At 40.6% G+C, this 27309-nt stretch overlaps 1 protein-coding gene across 1 annotated transcript; it reads left to right on the forward strand.

Moving 5' to 3' along the window:
* Positions 1 to 522: 522 nt before the first annotated feature.
* CCZ1 (CCZ1 homolog, vacuolar protein trafficking and biogenesis associated) lies at positions 523 to 25463 on the forward strand. Its single transcript, XM_058569296.1, has 15 exons — positions 523 to 658; positions 1577 to 1674; positions 1767 to 1860; positions 2144 to 2221; positions 2619 to 2666; positions 3255 to 3338; positions 4454 to 4629; positions 9702 to 9783; positions 11682 to 11743; positions 12040 to 12151; positions 16336 to 16369; positions 17010 to 17127; positions 23353 to 23511; positions 23808 to 23935; positions 25121 to 25463. Exons 1-15 carry the CDS (start codon positions 539 to 541, stop codon positions 25174 to 25176), a joined length of 1449 nt encoding a protein of 482 aa, XP_058425279.1. The 5' UTR covers positions 523 to 538; the 3' UTR covers positions 25177 to 25463.
* The last annotated feature ends 1846 nt before the right edge of the window (positions 25464 to 27309 follow it).

Genomic DNA, 27309 nt, shown 5'->3' on the forward strand with positions numbered 1-27309 from the left:
GATCTCGGGCAATCTTCCTCCCCGGAGCCAGATGAACTGGGGTAAGGCACAAACTCTGTCGGTCTAGTTTGAATCAGCGGTCACGAGAGGTCTCTCAGACAGGCATCAAAAAAACCCATAAATGCCCGGTGGGCCCCTGTAGATTATGTAAGTAGGCAAATCGCCCAGCTGAATGCACGTCCGTCCCTAAACGCGTTCTTTCTGCACCTTCCCACTCCCTTCTTCAAAAAACTATGCCCGTTCAAATTTTCCTTCAACACGCAGCCCTCGCCTTTAGCCAGGGCAGAAATCTGGGAGCAACCAAAAACTATTTCACATTCACCTTAACTTTCTTATACAAGAAGCACCTGCCCAAGGAACAAACGGGAATTAACCCATACCAGTGCGCCAGAAGGTGACGGGGGAGCTGGAGAGTCTTCTTCCGGGCCGGCGGTGACCACTTCCGGGGCGACCGCGAGCGAGGCGGAAGTGCGGTCTCCTCGCGGCGGCTGTCTCTGGGCGGGCAGAGGGAGGCTCCCGAGGCGGGGGCCGGGCCGGGATGGCGGCAGCGGCGGCAGGGGCGGGGGCCGGGGCCGGGGCAGCCCAGGAGAAGCAGTTCCCGCCGGCGCTGCTGAGCTTCTTCATCTACAACCCGCGCTTCGGGCCGCGCGAGGGAGAGGTACGCGGAGCGGGGCCGGCGGCCGAGGAGGGGCCGAGGGCCGGGGGGCGGCTGGCCGGCGGCGGGCCCGGGGAGACGCGGGGTGCGCCCGGGAGGCGGCCCCGGCCCGCCCAGCGCCAGGCAGCACCTGTCACTCTGCCCTCTTCGAGCGACATTTACCGAGGCCGCTTTGTGCCAGATGTGCTCTGGGGCCAGGGTCTACGGTGGGGGCCAGACGACGCAGGCAGGGTCTGCTTAGGTCGCGGATCGTCGCCCATGGATTGAATGCAGGTTCATCGAGTTAGTCACTCCACACGGGTTGAGTCTGATCTCTTTGCATCAATCCTGGGTGATTAAAATTGAGCTTATGTCCTTTTTTACTGGAAGTCCCGGGCTAGAAGCATGGAACAAGAGTGGTGGACTGTAGCCCTGAAATAATGCAGGCTTGGAGGACCCTCGGACAGTTTTTTCCGATTTAATTAATTAATAAATTCCAAGGGTTTTGTTTGTCTCTTAGGTGGGGACGATGACTTCCTCAAAGGATGTCCGGAGGTTTTGTTGGCAGCGAATCACGGTCCTTTTGAAGGCTGTCAGTCCAAATGCCCGTGAACTTGCTAGGTTTAATTTGTGGGGAGGCGTATGTCTACATACGTAGGCACACGCTTATCTTTTACGAGCTTTGGTGTATTACAAATTAGCAGGAGGAGAGAAATCCAAAGATCGAGTTTTCAGAGTGCTACTTCAGATGACATGACTTACTGAATAGCACAATTGCCTTTCAGGCTGGTGGGCGTTACCCCTTTTTCTAAAAGGGGTTTTTGTTTTATTTTGCCGTTAGCATGTATGACATGAGAGGTTGACATTAAACTTAGCGTTTTCAATGGCTGAGATGAAAAAACGCTTATATTAATGTTGTGATTCTGTTTCTTCGTCCTTTAGGAGGAAAATAAAATTTTGTTTTATTATCCAAATGAAGTAGAAAAGAATGAAAAAATTAGAAACGTTGGATTATGTGAAGCTATTGTACAGTTTACAAGGTAATGCCTTTAAATGTGCTTTTGCAGAGCTCAGTGATTCTTACAACTTAGAATGGAGAATTGTACCCAACATATTCTTTTTACCTTTTTAGGACCTTTAGTCCATCAAAACCTGCAAAATCTTTACATACACAGAAGAATAGACAGTTCTTCAATGAACCAGAAGAAAATTTCTGGATGGTCATGGTATTTACATACACAGTACATCTGTTTGAATTTGTATAGTAAAGTTCTGGGTGATCTTTACTTTAGCAATTTAGCAAAGTCTTCTGATTATTGCATCAAAGTAAAATTACAGTCAAATTAGTGGCAATTTTAAAATCAAACTCCTATTTGATATATTTGTTCTTGGGGCTGTTATAAGAAGTTGTGTTTTTGGTGTGACATGTTCAAGTTTTTTAATTGAGGGGAAAACTAAAAATATATGTAATCGATTCATTGTGTAATTTCAGTGTATCAAACTTTGTAGGTTGTGCGGAATCCTATAATTGAAAAGCAAAGTAAAGATGGAAAACCAATTGTTGAATACCAAGAGGAGGAGTTGTTGGTAATGTCATTTTTTATTTCTTATTTTTGGAAAAAAGTTTATTACCCAATATGTTGAATGACTTACCTGGTCAAATTTAAGCTATGTCACTTTTGCAGAAGTTTCTCAGGGTACACATAGTGAAGCTTTATGTCTATTGTTTACATTAGCACGATCTTATATATATGTACCCTGTCTCACTAATGCCTTCTACTAATCGCTATGTTTAAAACCCTCCTAATTTTAGGCTTACTGGTTCATAATTGAATTTAAATACCTTTTATTTTCAGCATACAACTGTTGTGGCACCAAGTTTATAAGCATCGTATTGTTTTGCCAAGAGTCATTGTCCATTGGTGTGCAGTAGACATTTTTTTCCCTTGAATTGAGATCTGTGCTATGTCTGTGTTTTTTGTAGGACAAGGTTTATAGTTCAGTGCTGCAACAGTGCTACAGCATGTACAAGGTAAACGTGACATTCTTTCTGAATTGAGTCTAGCCAGTTACCCCTATTTACAGGGGTTGTTTAAAGATAGTTGTTGATTCTTTAGATGACTGTAAGGTGACTGTCTGTTTTAGGGGAGGAAATAATGGGGCCTTATAGACAGTATTGAGGGTTATGCATGTGCTGTTTCACTGAGTGTTGAGTCCTGCTCTATTCCCAGCCTTGTACTAGGAATATATCCCCATTGGTAAACAAGAGAGTCCATGTTCTTGAGAAAAATACCTATTGCCGATGTTTGTATGATTTAAGAAGTCTGATAATATTATTTATGTAAAGTGAAACTTAGGTATGAGTTGAGGTTACAAAAAAGAAAAATATCCAGAACAATTAGGTAATTTCATAAAAATTATATCACTTAACAGTATATAAATTTTTGTGACTTATTTTATAACTCAAGCTTTCTCATGTAAATATTTTCTATATTTAAAAGGAACTGTGGGATTAAATAAGCCGAATTAATTAATCTAAAAAGAAAAGAAGATCTTGTTATACTGCAAAAGTGAAGGGCATAGGAAATTGACATTTTTAAAAAATCTTTTACACCGTTAGCTTTTTAATGGTACATTTCTGAGAGCCATGGAAGATGGAGGTGTCAAGCTCCTGAAAGAAAGATTAGAGAAATTCTTTCATCGGGTAAGTACTTTGAATTTTATTTATAATCTTAGTACAGACCTTTAGGTCTTCAAACAGTCCTTTAGGAATATACAGACAAGTTTCTTTCTCATATACAAAAAACCTAGAACTTGAAAGTGGCAAAGAACCTAAGATATATTGTGGCAAAATCGGACAAGTGAGGAAATTCATTAAACTTGCACTCGTGAATCTCTTTCTAATGTTTCATAGGATCAGAGCATCCTGCCATTTGTGCACAGCTCCTTAAAGCATCTGGGAGACGTCTTTTGTCTTTGTCCCGTTCCACCTGCATCTGTCAGTGTGGGCTTACTTAAAGGCGAACTTACTGTATGCTGGATTGTTAATTAGCAACTTTAAACTCTTTACCTGAGTTGCACATTCTTATGGATTGATTCTGTTTACTAAACAGGCATAATCCATATTGACTCAAGTAAAAGTTTTTGGCTGTGACACAGATGCTATCACATTAGTGGTTATTAGTGTGATTTTTCCTAAGTGGTAAATGAATGTCCCTAAATAATTGCCATTCTCTTTTACAGTAAATTGAATTTTGCATATCTCACCCTACCTCTGGTAAAATTCAGTTTATCTTAAAGGAATAATTCTCAATTTATTTTCTCCCTAAACTACCTTTGATATCTATTTTTGAATTATTTTGTTTTTATGAATTATTTTTCTGTGTTTATTTCTTCACTTTAATGACCATAATTATTCACTCTCATGCTGTCTCCTGATTCTTGTTCTTGTCTTCATTACTCTCCTGCCCATCAACATTCTGCACATGATTTTTGTATAAGGTGGCACTGTCTGTCCATGATATTGTATGGATCCCTAATGAGGTTAATCGAATTTGAAGAGCATTAATATTAGGAATTAAATATTTCAAGAAGAAAAAACACAGCACTGAATAAACATTAACGAGTTATGTTTGAACTTTATATTTTGAAATTGGTACTGATTTCAAATCCACTTACCTGTGGCTCGCCAATTTGTTGGTCTTGTCAGTGTGCGATTTGCTAGTATGTAATTGTACTGTAAATTAATTATTTTCAGTTGTCAAAGAGTACTGTATTCAGTGTACTATTATAAGTTTTATGCCTTATTTTCTCCTGCAGTATTTGCAAACGTTACATTTGCAGTCATGCGATCTGCTTGACATTTTTGGTGGAATCAGCTTCTTCCCATTGGATAAAATGACTTATTTGAAAATCCAGTCCTTTATTAATAGAATGGAGGAAAGCCTGAGTGTAGTCAAATACACTGCCTTTCTCTACAACGACCAACTCATCTGGTAGGTACATCGTAAGACTAGCCATGTAAAAGAAGAAGATCTTTTAGGATAATAAAAGCAGCGATTAGTAGATTGATAGGTTGTCAAACTGGAACTAACAATAAGGGGGAAATGTGGGAAGCATCTTTATAGATATTGTCAAAATAAAGTGGTGATTATTTAAGCCAAAACTAGGGTTATTTCCGTTAAAATTACCAAGCAAGGGAGTTGAAAACTGGTTCCGTGAAAAGTGGAGAAAATGTTCCTATCAGGTTAGGTTTAGGAATCCTGTTTTTATTTTGATGTTTTTCCAAGAACATCTTCAAAGAAACAGTATAGTAAATGTGGAAAGCATAATTTTCTTTTAAAAAAGCTAGATTTTTTAAATATTCAAGAAGTTAAAAGTGCTATAAAACCAGGACATTACCCACTGTCATCAAACTATGTTTGTGTCCTGTAGTAGGAACAAAAACATAATTTCTTTGATAAAAGCATTGATACTCAAAAAGAAAAGATAAATTATTACTAAGTGCTATCAACTACCTAAGACTAAGCTCTAGACAAGCCTTGTGAATGTGCGTGAGGATGCATCGAGGACGTGGCCCTGAGCTGCGTGTGGATCCAGGCTGTTTACTTGGGGCTGAGAGTGGTCTCGTTGAGACCGAGCTGCTGAGGTGTGGGAGGGAGCGGCCGGCTGGAAGGGGTCCAGCTGCTGCTCGGGTGCTCAGACGTGTTCAGTTTGTATGTTTGTGTTTACTATACCCCTCTTCCTTAAATTAGGGGTGTGGCCATATTTCAGTGCTGAAACCTGAGTTCAGCTAATAGAAAATCAATAATGGTCCCCTGAACCCATGCCGTCCCCTGCCAAAATCTTGTAGCTCCATTTTAGGAAGAGAAACAGGCTAATCTAAGAAATTTGGATCCATTTATTAAACAAGTTGATGGGTTTTCATGTAGAATTTGTTTTCTTCTATGAAAACAACGTAACAAATTCCAGATGAAAATGTATCTTTTTTATGTGACAAATTGTTTATCAGGCAACTTTGTGCTGTATTAACTGGCCCTGCTCTAGTTGCTTTCTATGATGTTCATGCTGTGATAGCAGAATGAAATTCTTAAATGCTGCTATGAAAGGTTGAAGGATAGTTATGCAGCATCGGGTCTGAGGAGGGAACACCGCCTCTGTAGGCAGGAGTTACAGGGAGGTGCTGGGAAGGTTGCGCCCAGCCATGGTAATAGGGAGATAAAGGGGGGTGGGCCAGAATCCAGCATAGTCCCAGGCCTTAGTGCCCCTGTCAGAGAAAGGTAGCTCGGATTTTGATCGCCTGATACGACGTAAGCCCTATGTGGGTGTGAACTCTGGGAGTGAGAAAGGGTACAGGCCTAGAGCAAGAGGGTCCTGCTCGAGATGAGCAGCTTGTGCTGGGAGGGCCTGGAGCTGGCATGACTGGCAGGGTTGGGCTCTGGAAGCCTGGGCTCACAGGGCTACCTGTTGCCCAGCTCCTGGGCATCCTCTTGGCATCTTTGTCTTTGTGAGTGACATCCCCTGGAGTTGAGCAGTGCACGGCTCTAGTGGCTGCACAGAGCTGCTCTGTGGTTCCACTCCAGTATACTGACAGGGAAAGGTTGGTCCCAGGCAGTCATGACAAAAAGGAACTTCAAGAAAAATAGTACATTTTGAAAGCCAATTGCTAGTTACAAAGCTAGTATGTTTAAATACCAAGAAAGTATTTTATACTTCGTGAACAGAGTCCATATTTATCGTTATTATTTACTGTATTGTTTTGAAATTATCTCATTGAGGGTAGAAACATCTGTCTGTCCCAGCATGTGGCCAAAACCTGGTTCATTATGTGTACTCAGTAAATGTTGATGGTGAGCTCAAAGCAAATGGTCAGTAGAAAATATCTTACAGTTCTCTTTGGACTGTGTTGCATTTAATGGATGGATTGGTTTTTGCAGTGGCAATGATAGGATTAGACGTGACTACTATTGGAAGGATGATGTCAGTTGACTTTTTTGTTGTTGTTGAGGAAGTTTCGCCCTGAGTTAACATCTGTTGCCAACCTTCCTCTTTTTGTATGTGAGCCATCACAGCATGGCCACTGACAGTTGAGTGGTGTAGGTCTGCACCCAGGAACCGAACCCAGGCCACTGAAGCGAAGCATGCCAAACTTAACCACTAGGCCAGTGGGGCTGGCCCCAATTATTTTATATCCAATACATGAGTATGATAAATGATAGTATGTATCATGTATCATACAATACATGATAGTAACATAATCTGTGTTATAGATTAAACTGATCCTGATGTGAAGGATTCTGCTTTAAATGGTGATCACCTTATTCTGGGTAGTGCTTCTGCTGAAAGAAGTTCTCAGATAACCTGATGTCACTGCCAGGAACAGTTGGTGTGCCAGAGTGACGTGCACAGCCTCTGAGCACAGCTGTGTGTGGCCTGCAGCGTCCGAGTCACTGTTGCACTCGGAGCAGGTGTGGAGGTCTTAGAGCAAATGGGGCAAGTCCATTTGGCAGTGAAGTCACAATGGGGCACAGAGTTACAGAAATAAAACAGAAAGAAAAATCAATCTTGACAAAGTAGTAGCATTTTATACACACAAATGAATCAGTTAAGATTTAAGCTGAAGATAAGTTTTTGATTGTTTTTTTTTTAAAGAAAAAAATTCATATTAAATAACTATATTTGAGAAACTTTGAGAACATGTATACTTCTGAGCCCGAGTGGGCCCTTGTTTGATGTGAACCACATCAGAGTCCTGAATCGTTTGGACCTGTCAGTGCAGCGTTCTGTTTGCTTTATGTATTTGTTTATTTGTGCTAAAGAAGGAACTCTTGTTTGATTTTTTTGAAACTTTTTCTTTTGAGATCATTGAAGATAGACGTGCAGTTGTAAGAACTTTTCCACAGCGGTAACATCTTACATAACTATAACACAGTATTACTTCATTTGTTTTTGTAGGGGAGCGGGAACAGGAACGGGGGTGGCAGATCTAGAGAGGGTTGCTATGGTCAGAGCTGATGAGATCCTACAACCAGGGCAGGCCTCTCCACAGGCAAAGTGGGACTCTCCTACTTGGTGTTTTGTGCTCTGAACAGCTGGCTGCAACTTAATTTTCTTCTTTTTAAATTTTCTATCCAGAAAACTGACACTAAAGTATTTAATGCCCACCATTAAATCTTTTTTTTTTTTTTTTGTGAGGAAGATCAGCCCTGTGCTAACGTCCGCCAATCCTCCTCTTTTTGCTGAGGAAGACTGGCCCTGGGCTAACATCCATGCCCATCTTCCTCCACTTTATATGGGACGCCGCCACAGCATGGCTTGGCAAGCAGTGCGTCGGTGCGTGCCCAGGATCCGAACCGGCGAACCCCGGGCTGCTGCAGCAGAGCGCGCGCATTTAACTTTTAAATTTTAAGTGAAATTTTAAGTGAAATAAAATTTTAAGTGAAATAAAAAAACCAAGCCCTGAGCACAGTGCACAGTGCACAGAGTAAGCAGTTAAGAAATATTGTCTTCCGTTTCCTTTTAGAGGCTGCTTCTGCTCACTTTCCTCTGGTCCAGACCAGCACCATCCAAGCAGAATGGAATGCAAGCCACATATAGTGTTTTAAATTTTCTGCTAGCTGCGTTAAGATGAAAAGAAACTGGTGAAATTAATAACATATATATTTTTTAGCCCAATATATCTAAAATATTTCAACATGTAAACAATATTAAAAATTTTATATTAAAGAGCTATTATTTTTGTGCTAAATCTTAAAAATCCAGTTTATTTTACACTCATTTTGACTAGCCACATTTCAGTGGTCCAGTAGCCAGATGTGCCTGTAGCTATTGTTACTGGAAGTGCAGCTCTAAAAGAAATTGCCCAGCACATAATTGTCTATGTACTGTCTTCTACTTATTGTTAACAACCCCTCTGCACTGGTGCTTTTTATTTATGTCTTAAAAAGAAGCTAACATCCAGAACCTGGTTTGGTTTTTGTTTTTCTCTTTCTCTCCCCTTGTCTCCATTCTGCAAAAGAGAAAAATGGGTGACTTTCGATGTGTTTGATTTGGAAATTACATCTGGCCGGTTGGCTGTGAGATAGTTTCAGAGTTGGGGTTGTCATAGGACAAGCACTAAAGGTTCTCCTTGTCAGAAAACAAAACAAACCTACCTGAGGGTTTAGGGCTCCCTTACAGTTTTAGTTCTGGAGAAGACGTGATGAAAATCAAACCTCAGAAGAAGAGAGGTGGTGTAGGAAGAGGAGAAGGTAAGACAGAATGGGAAGAGTGCAGGGAGGTGGGCAGCGTTTATTGGCCAAGACAAGTCAGACTTTTTCTAACATTTGGCTTCCCTGGGAAAACGAGAGAGAGCCTCTGGAGTGTGCGTAGAGGCTTGATTGATATAACATCAGATTTCCCCACAGGAGTTTTTCAATTATCTTGAACAGAAGAAACACCAGATACAGACTCACCATCCGTTTATATCTTTACCTAACAAACTAATTTCACGTGGAGTCCAACACCTGCTAGTTTCTCAGAACTTTTCCACATGCTACTTATTCTTGCCTCGTTTCACATTAGACAGTTGGCCTGAAAGTTTGTTTCTTTCTCTTCCTCCTTTTTGCCTACACTGAAATCCAGAGAACTAAAATCCACTTACATTTCTGAGACACAGCAGGATCAAGCTCCCAGTATTTTCCAGGGTATGCTGAGTGAAGGAAATGTGGCATTAGCTTGTAACTCAGAAAGCAAAGAGAAATCGGCTGCCTGAACTGGAGCGTTGTGATTGTTAATGCTCCCTGAAGAATCCTGCATGGAATGCAAGCAGAAAATCCAATCTGTTGTGACTTTTTATTTAAAATGGCATAGAAAATGCGAGACTACACAGTAGTAGCCTTTAGCAGGTCAGGATAAAGTTCTGTTGCTGAGACCCAAGTTTCTTTCATTCCCTTCTTGAACTTCCGGGTCAAGGGAAGGACTTCTTGATACAATGTAGAAGAAAAAGAAGGTGACCTTTATTGGAGAGCAATGGAAAGACAGAAGACCAATCCCAAACTTGTAACACAATGCTTTTCTGATATTTCAGGAGTGGATTAGAACAAGATGACATGAGAATTTTGTACAAATACCTCACCACATCTCTATTTCCAAGGCATATCGAACCTGAGGTATGATTGGGTACTAATGTCTCTCTCTTTCTATATATATGTGTATGTATGTGTTAATGTATATACACACACATCCACAGGTTTGGGGGGGTGAGGAGAAGGGTGGAGTAACATGGTGAGTGGGACAGTTTTGATCTATGTTTTACATTACTAGTGTGATATTTAGTGATATTTACTTAGTTGTATATCACTTAGCACAGAAAACCGGGTATGTCAGCTCTTCTTCATTTTGTTACATTCAAATGCAATAGTAAAGGTGTGTTTTTAAGGAGAGAAGTTCATTGAGTAGAGGAGAAACTGGGTTTTTAGGTAGGGTTCCAGGAACTCTGAAAATGTCAGGGATCTTTGGCAAAACAATGCTTAATCCTACGGGCTTTTCATCTACAGCCAGGAGATCTAATTTGGAGTAGATGTTATATTGCCTGCCTGGCTTTTCTACTCTGGTACTTAATTTCCCAGTTTTCTGCAGAGAACCGTAAATAATACCCCAGCATTCTCCCCACTGTATCCTTCTGTGGCTTTAATTAGATTGGAAGTGAAAAGTATTCATAGCCCATCAAGTCATGGCTTTGGCTCAGGTGCACACGTGCGCTCGGTCTTGTACTCTCCCTCCCTTCCTCCCTCTATTTTTTAAGGCCATGACTTGAACCAACAGGAAACATCTGTTTGATAAGAAATTAAAAGCAAGGTTTTAATAAGGACCTGGTCCCCTGCTTAGTTCCTTTCTAGGTAGTTTGAATACAGTGGCTACCGTTTCTGGAGTATGTACTATATGCCAGACACTGGACTAAGTGCCCAGCAAATGCGTTATCTCATGACATCCTGACAGCAATCCGAGGAGCTGGGTACCTTATCTCCACCTTACAGATAGGATACCCAGGCTTAGGGGGCTTAAATGATTTGCCCAGAGTCACCCAGCTAGTAAGTGGCAAGCCAGGACTTGATCTCAGGGTCTGCCTGATGCTAAAGCACCTGCTTACAGCCACACGCGCAGAAGGATCACTAAGGAGGCTTTCCTGCGTGTGACAGTGCTGTTGCAACAACAGGAAATTCTATTTGGTACTTTATTATATGCCCAAAGAGCCAGGCTGATAACATAGGAAGCCCTATGTTATACAACATGGTGATGTGAACGTGGATGCGTGAGGTCTTCCCTCTCAGGACAAACTGCGTATCTGAGAGTTGGCTGTGCATTTCTACTACTGCATTTACTACGTTTCCAATCTTTAATTTGCCGTTGTGCGCTAAAATTTTATATAGACTAGGAGAACATCAGAAATTTTTAGAAGAGTAACGAGTGTTAGCTAACATGACTATTGGATTTGGATTTGGATTTTTTTTCATTTTCTATGCGTGTTGAAATAGTATATCTTCAGCAAAAGAAACTAGGAGTGTGCTGCAGATACACAGCTGTGGGAGCCACGATGCCATGGCTGAAGACAGGGACTTGGATGTCAGACAAGCTTGGGTTTGATGCCTGGCCCTGCCGCTTAGGAGCTGTGCACGCTGGTGAACTTCTGTGAACGCCCGTTTCCACACCTAGAAAATAGGAAGAGGGTATTCCCCATGGGGGTCCCGTGAGGTGAAATTGAGTAATGTATGCCATTGCCTAGCATGTACTAACCACATGGGAGATTTCAGTTACTGCTGTAAGAGGAACTAAATCAGTGTATGGAATTTAGGATACGATGAAATTATGTCACGATAGTCCTGATTAAAATCAGTGAGTTCTTTATGTACCTCTGTAATCCCCTCTCCCTCTTTTTGGTGGGGAGGGATGTGAGAAATTGATACAGAAAAATGACATGGAGCCAGCTAGTAGAAAAGAGTGCTATTTTTCAAAGCTTTGAAAGTAGAAAATCTATTAAGTCATTTCTCAACATTAAATTTGTTTATAGTTGGCGGGAAGGGATTCTCCAATAAGAGCAGAAATGCCAGGAAATCTTCAACACTATGGAAGGTAGGACTTCTGTTCTTTGATATATAGTATTGGATTTTTTAATTGTTTTTGGTAAAGATAAAATCATGAACACTGAATTACCTTTGTGCCAGTTTATTGACAATAATCAACAAAGGAAATTCTGTCATTTCCGATGGATTCAAAGTATTATTTTATCATGTTCTGATTTGATGTTTTCTAAGTAGTGTCTAGCTTCAAAAACGTGGATACATATTAAGTAGGAATGTACTCTGTTTATATATTCCTGTTTATAATTTACCTAATTGAATTGGGTTGTCTCTGTGCTTGCTTTTCAGATTTCTTACTGGACCTTTGAACCTTAATGATCCAGAAGCAAAATGCCGATTTCCCAAAATTTTTATAAATACAGATGACACTTACGAAGCACTCCATTTAATTGTTTATAAGGTAACAACTGTTCTTCCCTGCCATGTTACAGATTAATACTAAAGTAATCTTTCTTGCACGTGTACATGAGTTTGTATGCAAACCTCTTAAATGTTTCTCGGAACAGATGTTGGAAGTTCTGATTATTGTAAAACTCAAAACGGGTGCTCTTCTGGAATAGAGGCTTATTTTTAGCTCCTTTTAAATGGTTTTGTTTATTAGTGAAAGAGAAACTGTCTAAGGCTATATGACTCATAAACATTTGAAGTCCTGCGTGTGCAAGTCAAAGGCCGTTGAAGGTCAGCGTTGCCCGTTAGTTAGATACCTCTGGATGTGGGCCTCACCACACTTCATCGAATTCTGCTTTCACTCTGATTTTAAAGCAGTGAACTTTGTAATTCTGTGAGGATAGTTTCTGTCAGGCTATATCTTGTAAGGCTATATATTTTTGTTAGGTTGGTTTTTTTAAAGGCAGTTTTTGGTTCAAGAAAGGCTGAGCATATTCGCTTGTCCTATTTCCCACCCGAGAGTACAATTATATTTTAATTCATAAAGGCTTAGAAATGATGCCATAAGAGCACGAGAAGGAGATGAACTTCAGAGCATGAGGGAATTCTGTATCCTCCTGGAAGATAGAAAGGAGGCTGTAAGAGTGAGAGTGCACTGAGGCACCCTCTCTACTGAGGTGTTGTATGTAAACCAGTCAACCACCCCTTTCCCCTTCCTTGCACACAGGCAGGCAGCTGAACACCTATCCCTGGGTGAAAACTGAGGGTCCTTTTAAGGAAAGTAAACAATCGGGAGAGCTCATGTGGGTGTCAGCACCTGAGAATAAGGCCCTGCTGCCTCCGGTGTTACTGCGTGCCTGCATGACCGCCGCCCTCATCCTGCACTTGAAGTGAAGCCTCCCTCTCCGGTCAGCTTTTCTCCACTCTTAAGTATGACTGGAAAAACAAAACTATAGGTCCTGAGAGAAACAAGAATGATTCTGGGAACAGAAGAGAACTTTTAAAAATTTGTATCCACAGAGATTAGAGAAGTGTATCTAAAACTGAAACAGGATGACATGAAAGAGTCAAGGTTATATTAAACTTAGGTTAGTTGAAAATATAAATTTAAGAATTTTTTTATTGTGGTAAGATACGTAGAATAAAATTTGCCATTTTAACCATTTTTAAGTGTACAGTTCATTAAGTACATTCACAATATTGTACAACCATCACTACTATCTATTTCTAAAACTTTTCTTCACCTCAAACAGAAATTCTGTGCCCAATAAGCAATAACCTCTCAGCTCCCCCCGAAGCTATAATTTTTCACATTAGAAATTTATTAGAAGGGTTAAAGATAAGTTGCCCTGCCTTAGAATATAAGATAAAATGACGAGAAATAAAAATGTGGAGGAAAGATGAGAGAAAGGATCAGTTCAGGAATTTTAACATCTGATTAACAGAAAGTGGAGGAGAAGAAACTAGTAAAGTAATATTATGAGAAAATGTCTAGCTGAAGAGGAACGCATTTTCTAGATTGAAAAAGCCCACAGAATGTCTGGCACAATGAATAAAAAAGACCCACTCCCACCCACACCCGTTCCAAAATGGGCAATTTCAGAAATATAAAGAGAAGATCCTAGAAGTTTCCGGAAGGAAAACCAGGTCACCTGTAAATAAAACTGGTGTTAGCAGTTTCCTTACCAGCACTAGATGTTAGGTTACACCCGAAGGAGGGCTTGCAAAATTCTGAGAGAAAATGATTTTCAGTGTAGAATTCTTTGCCAAGCCAAACCATCAATCACAGATGAGATAGAAGAAAGATGTATTAAACATGAAAAATCTCAAAAAAGTTGCCCCGTGCATCCTTCCTTAGGTTGTTGCATGAGGTTTTACCTCAGTAGAATAAGTGAGGAAACCAAGAAAGAAAATATCTTGGAATCCAAAACAGTCTTTTTTACCCATGAGAACAGTAACAGGCAGGCTTGAGAAGATAGAGCTTCTAAGGTGTGCTGACTGAATTATCCCCTCAAGTACTTCCATAATGGAACAGAGAAGGAGGGCTCTGTTCTGGGTGCAAGGGCTCCAGAATAAAAAGATGTTTCATAAAATAGTGTGATTGAGAGATTTGATTAAATGTAGGATGTAATAAAGAATGGCTAGAGGAGAGAATTTCAGGGAAAATATATAGAAAGATTTTGTCTGAAAGTGAACCAAACTAAAATGAGGCATAATTTAGAGCAGTAATTGGAGTAGGGAAAAAGTCCATTTTTATATCAAGCTAAAATCATTCTCCTTTGAATGACTCAGGAGTAGTGACTTTGAACTCTTAATGAAGGAAATATGAGCCTGTACACTATGTTGTTTATTGGATTTCCATTTTTAGAGTCAACCTATGGATATAATTTTAGGTGTGATAATGGCGTCATGTTAAAGAGTTCTTATCTTTTTTTTAAACAACTTTATTGAGATATAATTCACATACCATATAATTCACCCATTTAACAATTCCATGTTTCCTAGTTGCAAAGTTCGAGACCCAAACCCACCCTCATTTCTGACACCAACTGCTAGTTCAGGGGGTCACTAGGACCACCCTCAGGTTTAGTAGCTCACTAGAAGGAATCACAAGGCCTCAGAGAAGCCATTATTCTCATAGTTACAGCTTATTACAGCAAAGGGTACAGATTCAAGTCAGCCCAGGGAAGAGGTGCAGGGGGTGGGAACTCCAGTGTTTCACTGGGGAGAGTCTGTGGAGCCCCTCCTGCCACCATTCTGGAAGTGCTTCTAAGATCTTTGTCTTTTATGGATACCTACTGAGATGTGTATGGACTAAATGATATAATGTCTGACATCAGTATGTGGGTAAGGGAGTAGACAGATCACATATGCACATGCCTGACAGTAGACGTAAGGGAAGCAAGCTGGACCGGGCTTCAGTATGGAGTGGTGCCGACTGTGACACACAGGTGCACATGTCCCAAGGAGGCCAGCCGCTGTTCATGTCCACCAGGTGGTACCTCGGAATGCAGAGCCAGCTCCCAGATGTCCTGATATTTCAGGAGAGGCCGGAAATTGGGATTTTGGGTATAAAATTAGTTGGTGTCTAAGTCAAAATTATTTTATACACAAAGAAACACAAAATTTGGATAGAACTGGCTTGTAAGCCACCAATTTTGCAACCTGTGTATAGTTATGATTTCATTACAAAATAGTTTAGGTATTATTAACTGTGACCATGTAGAAATAAAGTTAGAGCTGATAGAGTTGAGAGGTGGAAGTGGGGAGAGGTGCAGGGACAGGTGGGAATGTAAATGTCCTCATTTAAAAAATAGCCCTTCAGGAGCTTGTGCCTGGGACTGGAAGCTTGAGAAATGAGCCATTTGGGGCTGTGAGGTGACGAGTGCAGGAACTAGAGGGCTGTGAACTACAGGGGGTGGAGGAGGAAGGCAGATGAGGGGTCACGTCCCTCCTGCCGTGAGTAGGGAGTCAGTACGCTGTCTAAAGGTGACAGTGGTGTAACTGTGTTATCTAAAACGGTTAACAGTGGCGCCTGGGGAACGGGCCGCAGAGCAGGCAGTCTGTTGCTTTTTCATCATGAGGCTATATGTTCTGTGCGACCCTTTTTAACACTATGCATTGCATTGATAAACATTTTTGGTTATTTTTATTTATGGTCTTGGTTGCTGTAGGTTACTGTTACTTGCTAATGTCATAACTAATATTTGCTATAATAAAAAGTGAGACAAGGTGACATTAATTTCCTGGGGTTTTTTTTAACTGTGTTAATGGAAATTGTCAAACATACACAAAAATAGACTAGAATAATGAATCCCCGGGTACCCATCACACAGCTTAATTAATAATAATATGCTAATCTTTCATCTGCCTTCTCTACATGTTTTATGTTTTTGCTAGAGCATTTTAAATCGTCATGTCATTGCACTCATAAATACTTCGGTTTGCATCTCTTAACTAATGAGGGCGTCTATTCTGACATACCCACTGTGCTGTTATCACACCTGACCAAATAAGCAGGACTTCCTTAACATCATCTCATGTCCAGTCCTTACCCAGATTTCTCCAGTTACTCCAAAAAATACCTTTATAAAGTTGATTTGTTCAAATCAAGATTCAAACAGGGTCACTGCATTTCGTTATTAAGTTTTTTTTTTTGTAGCATTTTGTAATCTTTGGTTTCTTTTCTCCTCCCAGGCCATGAGTGCAGCTGTGTGCTTTATGATTGACGGTAGGTACACACCTGTGTCTGAGTTCAGCCTTTTCTCTTTACAATTGGCTGTGTCTATTCCTAAATGACAAATATGTTGTCATAAGCAACATAGAGGCTATATCAAGCGCGGTTCCCCATCTGGGAGCTCTGCCGTCTTAACTAGCTATTTCTAATATTTTTAAAGTCCTAGCTTTCCTGCTTGTCAGCAGTAGGACCTGGGCACCTTTGTGTGCCTCCCTGACTGAAGTGATAACAGGAGTACCTATCTCAGAGGGGGCTTGGAGGATTAAATGAGGTAATGTTTGTAAAGCACCAAAGAGCACCTGGCCCACAAGTGCTGTGTAGTGTTTGTTGAGTAAATATTTGACCGTCTGAGGTCTCCTTGGGGTGGCAACCAATTTACCACCCACAGGGCATGCTTAGATCAACATTCACAGTGAGATAGGTCTTTGACTCTTTTTCATCTTAAATATAACTAATTTTGACTCTTCTGTTTCTATTCTATTTGGGAGGGGAGGGGATGTTCCATCATTTGTTTTATTTCCCAGATCAGTAAAGTTTTAATTTGAATACTGTTGTTAAGACGGTAAAATGAATATTGATCTTTTTAACACAAAGTATTATAACACTTACTGGTATTTTTTAAATTACTTGTTAGCCTCTATACAGCCTACGTTGGATTTTTGCCGAAGACTGGACAGCATTGTTGGGCCCCAGCTCACAGTGCTGGCATCTGACATTTGTGAGCAATTTAACATCAACAAAAGAATATCTGGGTTTGTACTTTGCTTCGTGTTTACTTTCAAGCATATAACTGGTTTTGGAAGAATAAGAGTGGTTTTTACTTAAGAATATGGACGATACTAACATTTGTGTTTTCTCTGAATCCAGAGAACAAATGTGCTATTCAGTCCTGTCTTAAAAGCTTCCTGGGGAACTGTTCCTGAGTGTTTCTGCCCCAGACTGATGGTTGGGGCTGGGTCTTGTATTAATACATTCCCTCAGCTCTCCCCTGATTGTGGCATGAGCGTATGGGGTTAGGTGTGCTAGCTATGCCTGTGCACTGGCCTCGTGAGTACCATTTAACATCCCACTTGGCCAGCCCAGACTGTGAAATTCACCCTGGCAGTAGTAATCAGCAGGGTTTTGCTTTGCGTAGACTGAAAGCACTTTGCCTCTTGTGCAGAAATGTATAGGGTGAAGTTGGCTGTGATGTAAGCCATTGGTGCATTGGTATTGAGTCTGGTGCCTTGAAAGGCTCTAGGCCAAGTGTCAAGAGACTCAAAGTCAAGCTCACCTTGGTTCTAAGAACACTGAGAAGTCATTGAACTTCTTTCTACTCTCTTCTCAATCTAAAATCAAATTACTGGTAAGATAAAGTGACTAGATGGAAAGTACTTTGAGAAATAAAAGCCCTCTTTACGTGGACTTCCCATCTGTTTGAGAAGTTACTAAAATGCCGTGAATTGATACATAATCTTGTGTTCGTAGTGATCATGTTATATGTATATGGTCTTATATAAGCACCAGCCTGTAGAGAGGTCACAGACAGGCTCTGGGTGAAAGTACGTTTGGGTTTTGTATGTGTGTGTGGACTGTCAGTGTTGACAGTTTACTTGGTGTGAGAAAAGATAAGGCCAAGAAATGAAAGTGCCTGACCAACTTACATCTTGGCAGTGCTGCTTAATCATTTAATCTTTTTCACCGTGAAACTGCCAGATTTTCTTTCTTGAAGGAGGCATAAGTGAGTTAAGTCTGTTTGGGATCGTGCACGTTATGAGTGGAGAGTGATAAAGTGTGATTACCCGCATCCCCAAACCCCGGGGAGATCACTGGACATGATAACTGTCCTGCCTCTGCTTTCCATAGATGTGAGGAATTGCAAGTAACTTGTCAACGAATGTCCAGAGGTTCACTTGCTGTCAAGCACCTTCTATTTTGCTTTAATATTTTCTATTTAATAAGGTTAACTCTCCTTGGGATTCTACAGAAGAAAGGAGAGGGCCTTGGATATTAATTATCCTCTCATTAGAAAGTAGTTTTCTCTCTGATATTTTATTAGGAAAATTTTCAAACAGGAAGGTTGGAAAAATTGCTCACACAATATCCCCCCACTTAGAGTCTACAGTTAACATTTTGCTATATATGTTTTAGTACACATCTGTCTTTCCTAGAGGACAGTTTTTTGTCTGTTAAGAGAACCACTGTACAATATCACTAGACCTCCAGGAAGATAGAGTACCTGGAAAACTTGATGGTTAAATAAACTCCACACAATTTAGGGGCATGCCCAAGAAGAGGAATTCTAGAAATGTAGTTGACCTTAAGATGGTTCTTGGTGCATCTGAGATTTTACATATAAGGAGCTATTGCTTGCCAAATCATAAATATCAACTGACTAAAGATAAAAGCTTTTGAGTACAGAAGGTAATGTACTTTCCTGCTGGAAATCCTTCTGACCCAAAGCAAACCATTTACACACCAGTTCTGGGACCTCCAAAACTCGTATCCCGGAGAAATTAGAGGCAGCCTTGAAGGAGGAAAGAAGACCCCAGTGGCAGCATCTCAAGGGCATTGTTGAGGGAGTGGAGGATGCTGTATTAGCCTGATCCCAGATGCCAGTTCTGGTACCTCTGTGCCCGGCCTGTTCTCTCAGGTGCAACCCCCACTTGAAAGCAAAGGGCTCTGCTCAGGGCATAATGTTTAGTGTTGAATCCGTAGTCATAAACGGCAACTCTTCTAATGTTCCTTGTGAAATTGAGGTCAACCCTTGAAAGAATGGCATGAAGTAAGTTTGTTTGGTCTTCAGTTTCTGTTAATTTATGTGACACCTCCTTTTTTTTCTACTCAAGGATTTATAATTCAATTATTTTTAGATTTTTCTTTCTTGAGAGTAGTTTATGCCCTTAACTTTTAAATTCAGAAATATGAATATTGGAAATCTTATCTCATTTGGCTTCTGTCTTTCCAGACTTATACACATATGTAAACAGTGACATATACAAGTGGTGTCTTACTCATGGGTTTTAAAAAATATATCATGCTGTAAATCGGTGGCTTTTTAAAAAAATATGGTATGAACATCGGTTTAAACCAGTAATTATGGATCCACCTTATTCTCTTTAATGGCTTCATGGTGTTTAATTGGATATGTGTGTTCTCTTTGCTTAATCATTCTCCCGTTTAATGGGTAGTCTGGTTATGGCTATTAGTGTTATAAACAGTTCTGTGTTGAACAATATAGGACTTACATCTAATTGTCCCCTTAGAAATCCCTAGAATTGAGTTCTCAGGCAAAGGGAATGCACATTCCCACTGTGGCTAAACCCCCACAAGGCTGGGCTATCTTAAGACTCCCATCGGTGCCACCAGCAGTCCTTCTCTATGCCTTCCGTATTTTGACAGTCTGATAGGTGACACTGAGGTGGGGCATCTCTTCATCGGTTTATTGGCACTTCTGTCTCTTCCACAAACTGCCCGTCATGTCCTTTGCCTCTTCTCGTTGAAGTGCTTTATCTTTTTTTCTTTTACATCAGTACGCTTAATGTGATACCCTTTAGTCATGTCACATATGCTTTTAACTTTGGTTTTACTATTTTTTAGAATATACAAGTTTGGGATTTATACATAGTTTTATTAACCATTTCCTTTAGATTTCTATCTTTAGTGTCATACTTGGGGCTTTTGACTCCAATATTATAAAAATATCCCATTTTTGTCTCTGGTGCTTTTATGTTTTTATCTTTTGTGTTTAAACCTTTAGTTCACCTAGAATTTTTAAGGGCTTGAGGAAGGGCTCTAACTTAAGCCTTTTTTCCCCAAATTGATAGTTTTCTGAATCTGAGACTTTAGTTTCTATTTCTTCCACATATCTCTATGCATTACCCAGTTCTAATACTAAATTGGAAAAGTGTGAGAAACAGGAAGTAGAAAGATATTAGAAAAGGAAACTTTCCTGTGAGCAATTTTTTAAATAATCTTTTTTTATTAGTCTTTTTGAATAAATTTGTAAAACAACGCAGTTGCTTAAGAGATTGACCACGTGGAGATGCCTACAGGAAATGAAGAGTGCAACCGTTAACAGTGAGGGTTGGTGGTGATCGGACCTGGGAGTGGACACAGGGAACAGGAAGAAAGTGGGAAGGGATCAGTTAGCCCTGGCTGTAGTCCAGTGGTGGTGTCATGGTAGAGCAGGGCAAAGAAAGTCTTCTCTCCAGGGCAGAGTTGACATGCCCATTCCAAGCTCACGTCCTAATTACTCTAGAGAGGCCCTTCCAAGGAGAAAGAACTTGAATATGTAACTCATAAATTAAGACCAGTTTTCCTTTCACAATGTCCACATTGATCAATTCAGAATCTCGTTTTTACCTTTACTTCAGTTTGATAAGTAAGGAATAGCCAGTAGCCACATTCATCTAGAAACCATATATCTGGCAACCTTAGCTATCTGGGAACGAAGGATAGAACAAGAGAAAATCACCAGGTGGTCCCAGCGTCCCCAGCCAGCCGGTGAAGTCACAGGTGAAACTCTATGAGCAGTTAGCGCTCTGGAACACCTGCTGATTGCCTCCATCAGTTCAGCGCTCCTAGTGACCTTGCCTGACATGCGTTTGGAGTTTGGAGAGGTTTTCACACAGCTGGTCCTTAAACATTTAACTCGCTGGCATCTCAGTAAAAGTGATGCTGTTTGCTCAGGAAGGGCTCCTTGGGACCTTTCAACCGATCATAGTTACTGGGTTTTCAGCTGATAGTAGAAGAAAAGGGCAAAGGGATGTAAAGAAAGAGTTGACAGAAAATCTTGTTGAAAAAGTTACTGGACACACAAACTGGAAAAGCATAGAATGTAACCACTTAAGACAGACCCCACCCTTCCACGTTCTTCGAGGATATCATTATTTTGCTGCGGAGCTTTAGATACCAAACTTCACAGCAAGTCGTCAAGAAGAATGCTGTATCGTTTTCCTGTGTTTAGTGTATTTTATATTGACATAGTTAACTGTTTAGTATGTTCTTTTTTAAGAAGGCCAGAAATTTGTGTGATTTTGTGTTTGGAAAAAAATGCTTTAGTGTTTAAAAGAGCTAAAACTTATTAGCTCTTTGGAAAAGATACCAGGTAAATGTGGCTGCTGCTGATTTCAGACTAACACACTGTTAGATGTTGATTTTGATAACTAATAAGCTTGTCGGATGAAAATTATCCTTGCTCTGCTTAATGCGAGCAGACCTCTCTTCCTTCATGCACAGCACGTTGCAAGTAGCTGTGTTCTCTTTCTGTGTCTGTGTCGTCCTTCGTGGGAGGTGGAGTGGAAGGAAGCCTCATTTGCCCATCTTAACTGCCTAAAGAACCTTTCTACTGTGAATTTCCATCTGGGTGTACGAAAGAAATAATTTTGATCTTCTTAGAAGAGTATTTTACATATTATAAATAAGGGAAAGAGGAAAGCCATAGAGAGTCTTTTAGGGTTAGACAGAACAGCCAGATCTTTAAGCCCGATTGAAGCTGGGTAGATGTTTGTCTACCTGGACAACTAAGTTTACAACTCTTTGGAAACATGTTTTAAAATTTTCATCTTTCCAGATGGTTTTTCTTATAGTTATATTTGCTTTTCTTAGTTTTAGGGGCCTACTAAAAACAAATTCTGGTTTTGTAAGAATTCTGTTTTCATTTTCCTGGAAACTAAATCATCCACATTCTTTCTTTACCTAGATGTAAAGTATTACAGTAGTAACCCACTTATCCGGAGGTCGGATTTCCGGCACCCTCACCCTCCAGAACATGGCTGCTAACCCTGAAGTAAGCAGAGAAGGCTTCTGAGTCCCCCAGTTGCAGGGCTGCTCAGGCTCTCACCCAGACCCCAGAGTGTAAATTAAGGGCACAGTGTGAGGTGAGAGGGGAGGCACCCTGTGAGCTGTGTGGCCCAGCTGTCTGGGTGGTTTCCTGAGGAATCCGATTCTGACCTGGGAGGCAGTGTAGTAGCATTGCCCAGTCATTTAAAATAATAAAGAGATATATCCCAATTAAAATGTTCATTATACTGCAGCATAAAAGGCTAATGTTTTAGAATGATCTCCATTTATGAGAATGAAAGCTTTTGTACTTATTGTAGTAAGCTTCAGTTCTGTGGCAGATTAAATACATGGAATGCATTCATTCCCCAGCCCTGTGAGACAAATGAGATGTTACTTTGATAAAACAGGGGTCAGTCTTTGTGAGCTAAATATGTTTCAACTACTCAACTATCGTTTAAGTGTGAAAGCAGCCATAGACGATACATAAACATATGGGTGTGGCAGTGTTCCAGTAAAACTTTACTTCGAAAAATAAGGCCAGATTTGGCCAAGGCCATAGTTTGCTGACCCCTCCACTAGAAGATAAATGGCCTGCATTGATTTAGTTTGCTTTTTTTTTTTGATGAGGAAGATTAGCCCTGAGCTAACATCTGCTGCCAGTCCTCCTCTTTTTGCTGAGGAAGATTGTCCCTGAGCTAACATCTGTGCCCATCCTCCTCTATTTTATGTGGGACGCCTACCACAGCCTGGCTTGATAAGCCGTGCATAGGTCCACGTCCGGGATCTGAACCTGCAAACCCCAGGCTACTGAAGTGGAGCGTGCAAACTTAACCACTATGCCACTGGGCCAGCCCCTAGTTTGCATTTTTTTAAAAATTTCAGCAAATAACCAAGTGATTGCCATTTATAAAATGTTATCCTTTTATTGAGAAAATCATCACAAAATGGTTTAAATATTTTTGATTTTTAAAAAATAAACTTCAGCTCTATGGAAAATTTCATCCATATTGAATATCTCACAGATATCAAATAAGTTACTAGTAAATGAGGAGCCTGTTACATCTTAACTAACTGAGATTCTTGATTTGAAGTCCCAGCCGTTGAAAATACAAGGCCTTAGCCACGTGGATTTAAAGTTTTAACGATGTAGTTGTATAGTTTGGATAATTATTCTTTCAGAATGTTACCATTTTAATGATGTGTTTTTACAGGTCTGAGAAAGAACCCCAGTTTAAGTTTATCTACTTCAACCATATGAATTTAGCAGAGAAAAGTACAATTCACATGAGGAAGACACCCAGTGTGTCGTTGACTTCAGTTCATCCGGACTTAATGAAGATTCTGGGTGATATCAACAGTGATTTTACTAGGTAATTCCAACAACTTCTCAAACTAGGTGTCCCCTTTCTCGTAAGAAGAGAGACATTAAAGGAATCATCTTCAAAACCAAGTGACCCAGAGCGCCTTCAGAGGGACTCATGCTTGCCCACCTTCCTGGGCGCCACTTCCAAAGAGTCATTGAGCCCAGAAGTCACTGGTCACTTGCACATGATTCCCTGAACTTTTCAAATGACTAGTTTCCTGTTTCTTGTTTTAGAATGTTTGTTTTTCACAATCCAGTCGTATGTGTAATAAACCATTGTATTTTGAAACTGTTGTCTTACAGAGTAGATGAAGACGAAGAAATCATCGTGAAAGCAATGAGTGATTATTGGGTTGTTGGGAAGAAGTCTGATCAGCGGGAGCTATATGTTATTTTGAATCAAAAAAACGCAAACCTGATTGAAGTAAATGGTAAATAGGATTTGATATTTGAGTAGAATTTTAATGCTACTGATATTTAAAAGCTACCTTTTCAGTGTACTAAAAAACATGCTGAATAGAACAAATCATGACTGTGGAGGTTTTAAGCAGATGCCTCTGTTGCTTAAAGGAAACCATCATTTGATCCATTCTATGTTTTTCTATAGGTTAGTTCCTTGAAAAAGTATGTGAAAAAATTTCTTGTATTTTTCCTGAAACTTGACAATGGCCAAAAGAAAATTATTTTCTACAATGCCAAATGGAGAAAAAATCCCATGGCTTTATATACTGTGTTTAAAAATGTCCATTTTTATTTCCCGTGATAAAAACACACATTTTGATGCAGAGCTGCCAGGTTCATACGGCAATTTACAGCCATCTCTGTCTGTACACGTGCCGAATAATGAGGTGGAAGTTTCCTTCTGTCTTCCAGCCAGAGCAGTTAGTCTGGTCCGCTGCATGGCATGATCCGAACAACTGCTCTGACTGATGCTGGCAGCTCTGTGGCCCTGGAGGAAAGGGTGGTGTCATCTTCACTGCATCGGGCTCCTCCGCTGCTCTGCGTGAAACTGAGCAAGGAGTGGGACAGTTGGGGGAGTGCACCCCAAGTGCCAACTCAAAAGTTAGGTGTGAGGTTTCTTTTTTCTACGTTTATCTTCTAGGGCAGATTAAATTTTTCTCTTTTATTAATACTTGTGTGAATAGTTGTATGCATTAGAAACATCATCAAGTACATGTCTCATTACAGTGGGGATTGAGGAAAGTCAAGGTAATGATGCCTCTGGAGCACTTGATCGACAGTTCAGGGTTACAGCTGGAGTTTTTGTGTCGTGGCATCAGATTTCTCAAGATTTTAGAAGTTGCGCTCCTGGCGCCCTAACCCATGGGTGTCGTAGGCACTTTGAGTGCTGGGTTTGAGCTTTCTCAGGCCCGAAGGAGCAGTGTTTCACTGTGTCAAATAGTACTGAAGTCTCATGGGCACGTTAGACTTTTTTTTCCCCTTTCTCTCGATTTGTTAACATTTCTTACCTAGGCTTCTGAGATTTAAGGTCAAAATTAATGCAGACATTTATTTATCCCCACTGTTATTCCAGAAGAATTTAAGGTACTAATACATATCATATAAGCTTTTAAGTGAAAACCTCTCTTCCTTACTGTTTTCTGTTCTTTTTGCAGAAGAGGTAAAGAAACTTTGTGCAACGCAGTTCAATAACATATTCTTCTTGGATTGACTGATAACGGCTCGCCAGAACATCTTTTCAAAAACAACTGAGCAAGCATTTTGTTTACCACTGCAGGTTATTGGTCATATTATTGACTGGATTAATGACAATAGTAAAGCAATACTTGCTTTGAAGAATCAAATTTCTACTCAGTCTGATGATCCCCTGAGGTTTTTAGATTTTAAATATTTATGTGGAATTAATTAAAGGTAGTCTGCTACATCTCTGTCATTACATTCTTTTGACATTATGTGAATATTTTACTGGAAAATAAGACTAATAAATTGTTAAAGTTTTTAAAATTCTGGTTTTGCAGTGAGTCTCTCTCCTGTTGCTTACTTGTGGACTACACTGGCCACTGGGTCCCTGGCTCACCCTTGGGGATATTCTAGAGCTTCTCAGAGTTGGGGTCCCTTCCCTGGTCACTAGACCTGAAATGGTGACTTTGAGGCATCTGCCCAAAGTAATTGCTAGACATGATTTTTTCTTGAGTACTAATTTTTAGAGCACATATAATCCGAAGAACTTAATGCAAGTGCCCCAGTGTGGTCTAAACAGCGAGTATTCTTCATTTGTCACAGAGAACTCCGAGTAGCCACAACTCTGTATGCATCTTCACAGCTGAGACGTAGCCGGACTGAGTTTGATTTAACTTCACCTAACTTTTGGTGGTCTGGACATCCCAGAGGTTGGGTGAAAACTGGCCAGGCATGGTCTGGAAAAACCAGTACTACCCTGGCCCTGAAGGGAGCTCTCCACAGTCCCCTTCACTGAACCTGCATGAGCCTGCCAAGTGAGGGAGGAGAGGGGGAACTGACTTCTCATCACTTTGAAGCATTGTCATTGTCACCCAGTCTTACATAATTCACAATTTCCATTATGATTTCCTCAACCCAGGGGTTACTTGAGATTGTGTGTTTTCGTTACCAATGATATGAGGCTTTCTTTATTGTGTGCGTTCGTTGCCGACTTAACTGCAGCGCAATTAAATTGTGGTCTCTGCTGTATCATTTGAAATTGTTGCACTTTTCAACCTAAAATGTAGTGTGTTTTTGTCATTGTTTATTCTCTGTTGCGTTCTGGTTTCCAACTCTATGTGTTAGTTCGAACTTTTTCATTTAGTTGCTTAACTTTTCTATGCCCTTAGTAAATGTTTGTCTTCTTCATCTGGTTCTTCCATCATGATTGTAGTTTTCTTCCCTGTGAGCCTGTCAGCTTTTGCACAGCTAGTATGGAAGATGCATATGAGTAATGCATCTTTTTGCTTGTTGGTCCTTTTATTATTATTTTTATCTGTATCACGCAGATGTTTGCTTTAAATTCTGTTTTGTCTGTTTTTACTATTGCGTGCTATTCCAATCATCTTGATTAGATTTTCTTCATCCATCTTTTTCCATATCTTTATTTTCATCCATTCTCTACGGTTTTGTTAAGATGTTGCCCTTGTAAAGAGTAACGTTGAATTTGGTTTTGTTTTTTTTTGTGAGGAGGACTAGCCCTGAGCTAACATCCGATGCCAATCTTCCCCTTTTTTTCTTGAGGAAGATTGGCCTTGGGCTAACATCCGTGCCCATCTTCCTCCACTTTATATGGGACACGGCCACAGCTTGGCTTAACAAGCGGTGTGTAGGTGCACGCCTGGGATCCGAACCTGCAAACCCTGGGCCGCTGCAGCCGAGTGCACGCACTTAACTGCTGTGCCAGCAGGCTGGCCCCTGAATTTGGTTTCTTTAATCCAATATAATTATCTCAGGGGTGGGCGTGTTGGGGGGTGTTGAGGGAGCTAACCCTTTACACTGGTGAGGACTGGTCTATTTGCAGTTGCCTCGCCATCTTTTGTCTATTCTCTTTCCATCCTTTTTCTTTGTTGTCCCTTCTCCCAGCTTTATGGTGGATGGTAGTTTCCCTCCTTCTGCTAGTTTGGAAGCTATAGATTGTTTTTTTCTTTTCCTTTTTTTTTTTTTTTGCTGAGGAAGATTGGCCCTGCGCTAACATCTGTGCCCATCTTCCTCCACTTTATATGTGGGACGCCTGCCACAGCATGGCTTGATAAGCAGTGTGTAGGTCTGCACCCAGGATCCGAACCTGCAAACCCAGGGCTGCCAAAGCAGAACACAGAAACTTAACCACTATGCCACCAGG

The sequence above is a fragment of the Diceros bicornis genome, chromosome 26 (assembly GCF_020826845.1).
Source record: "Diceros bicornis minor isolate mBicDic1 chromosome 26, mDicBic1.mat.cur, whole genome shotgun sequence".
NCBI classification, from domain to species: Eukaryota; Metazoa; Chordata; class Mammalia; order Perissodactyla; family Rhinocerotidae; genus Diceros; species Diceros bicornis.

Excerpts from the sequence above, each read along its gene's own strand:
- CCZ1 (XM_058569296.1), top strand. The coding sequence starts at position 539 with ATGGCGGCAGCGGCGGCAGGGGCGGGGGCCGGGGCCGGGGCAGCCCAG. Across the intron at positions 11,744-12,039 it reads AATCTTCAACACTATGGAAG|ATTTCTTACTGGACCTTTGA; the intron begins GTAGGACTTCTG and ends CTTGCTTTTCAG. Across the intron at positions 23,936-25,120 it reads AAACCTGATTGAAGTAAATG|AAGAGGTAAAGAAACTTTGT; the intron begins GTAAATAGGATT and ends TTCTTTTTGCAG.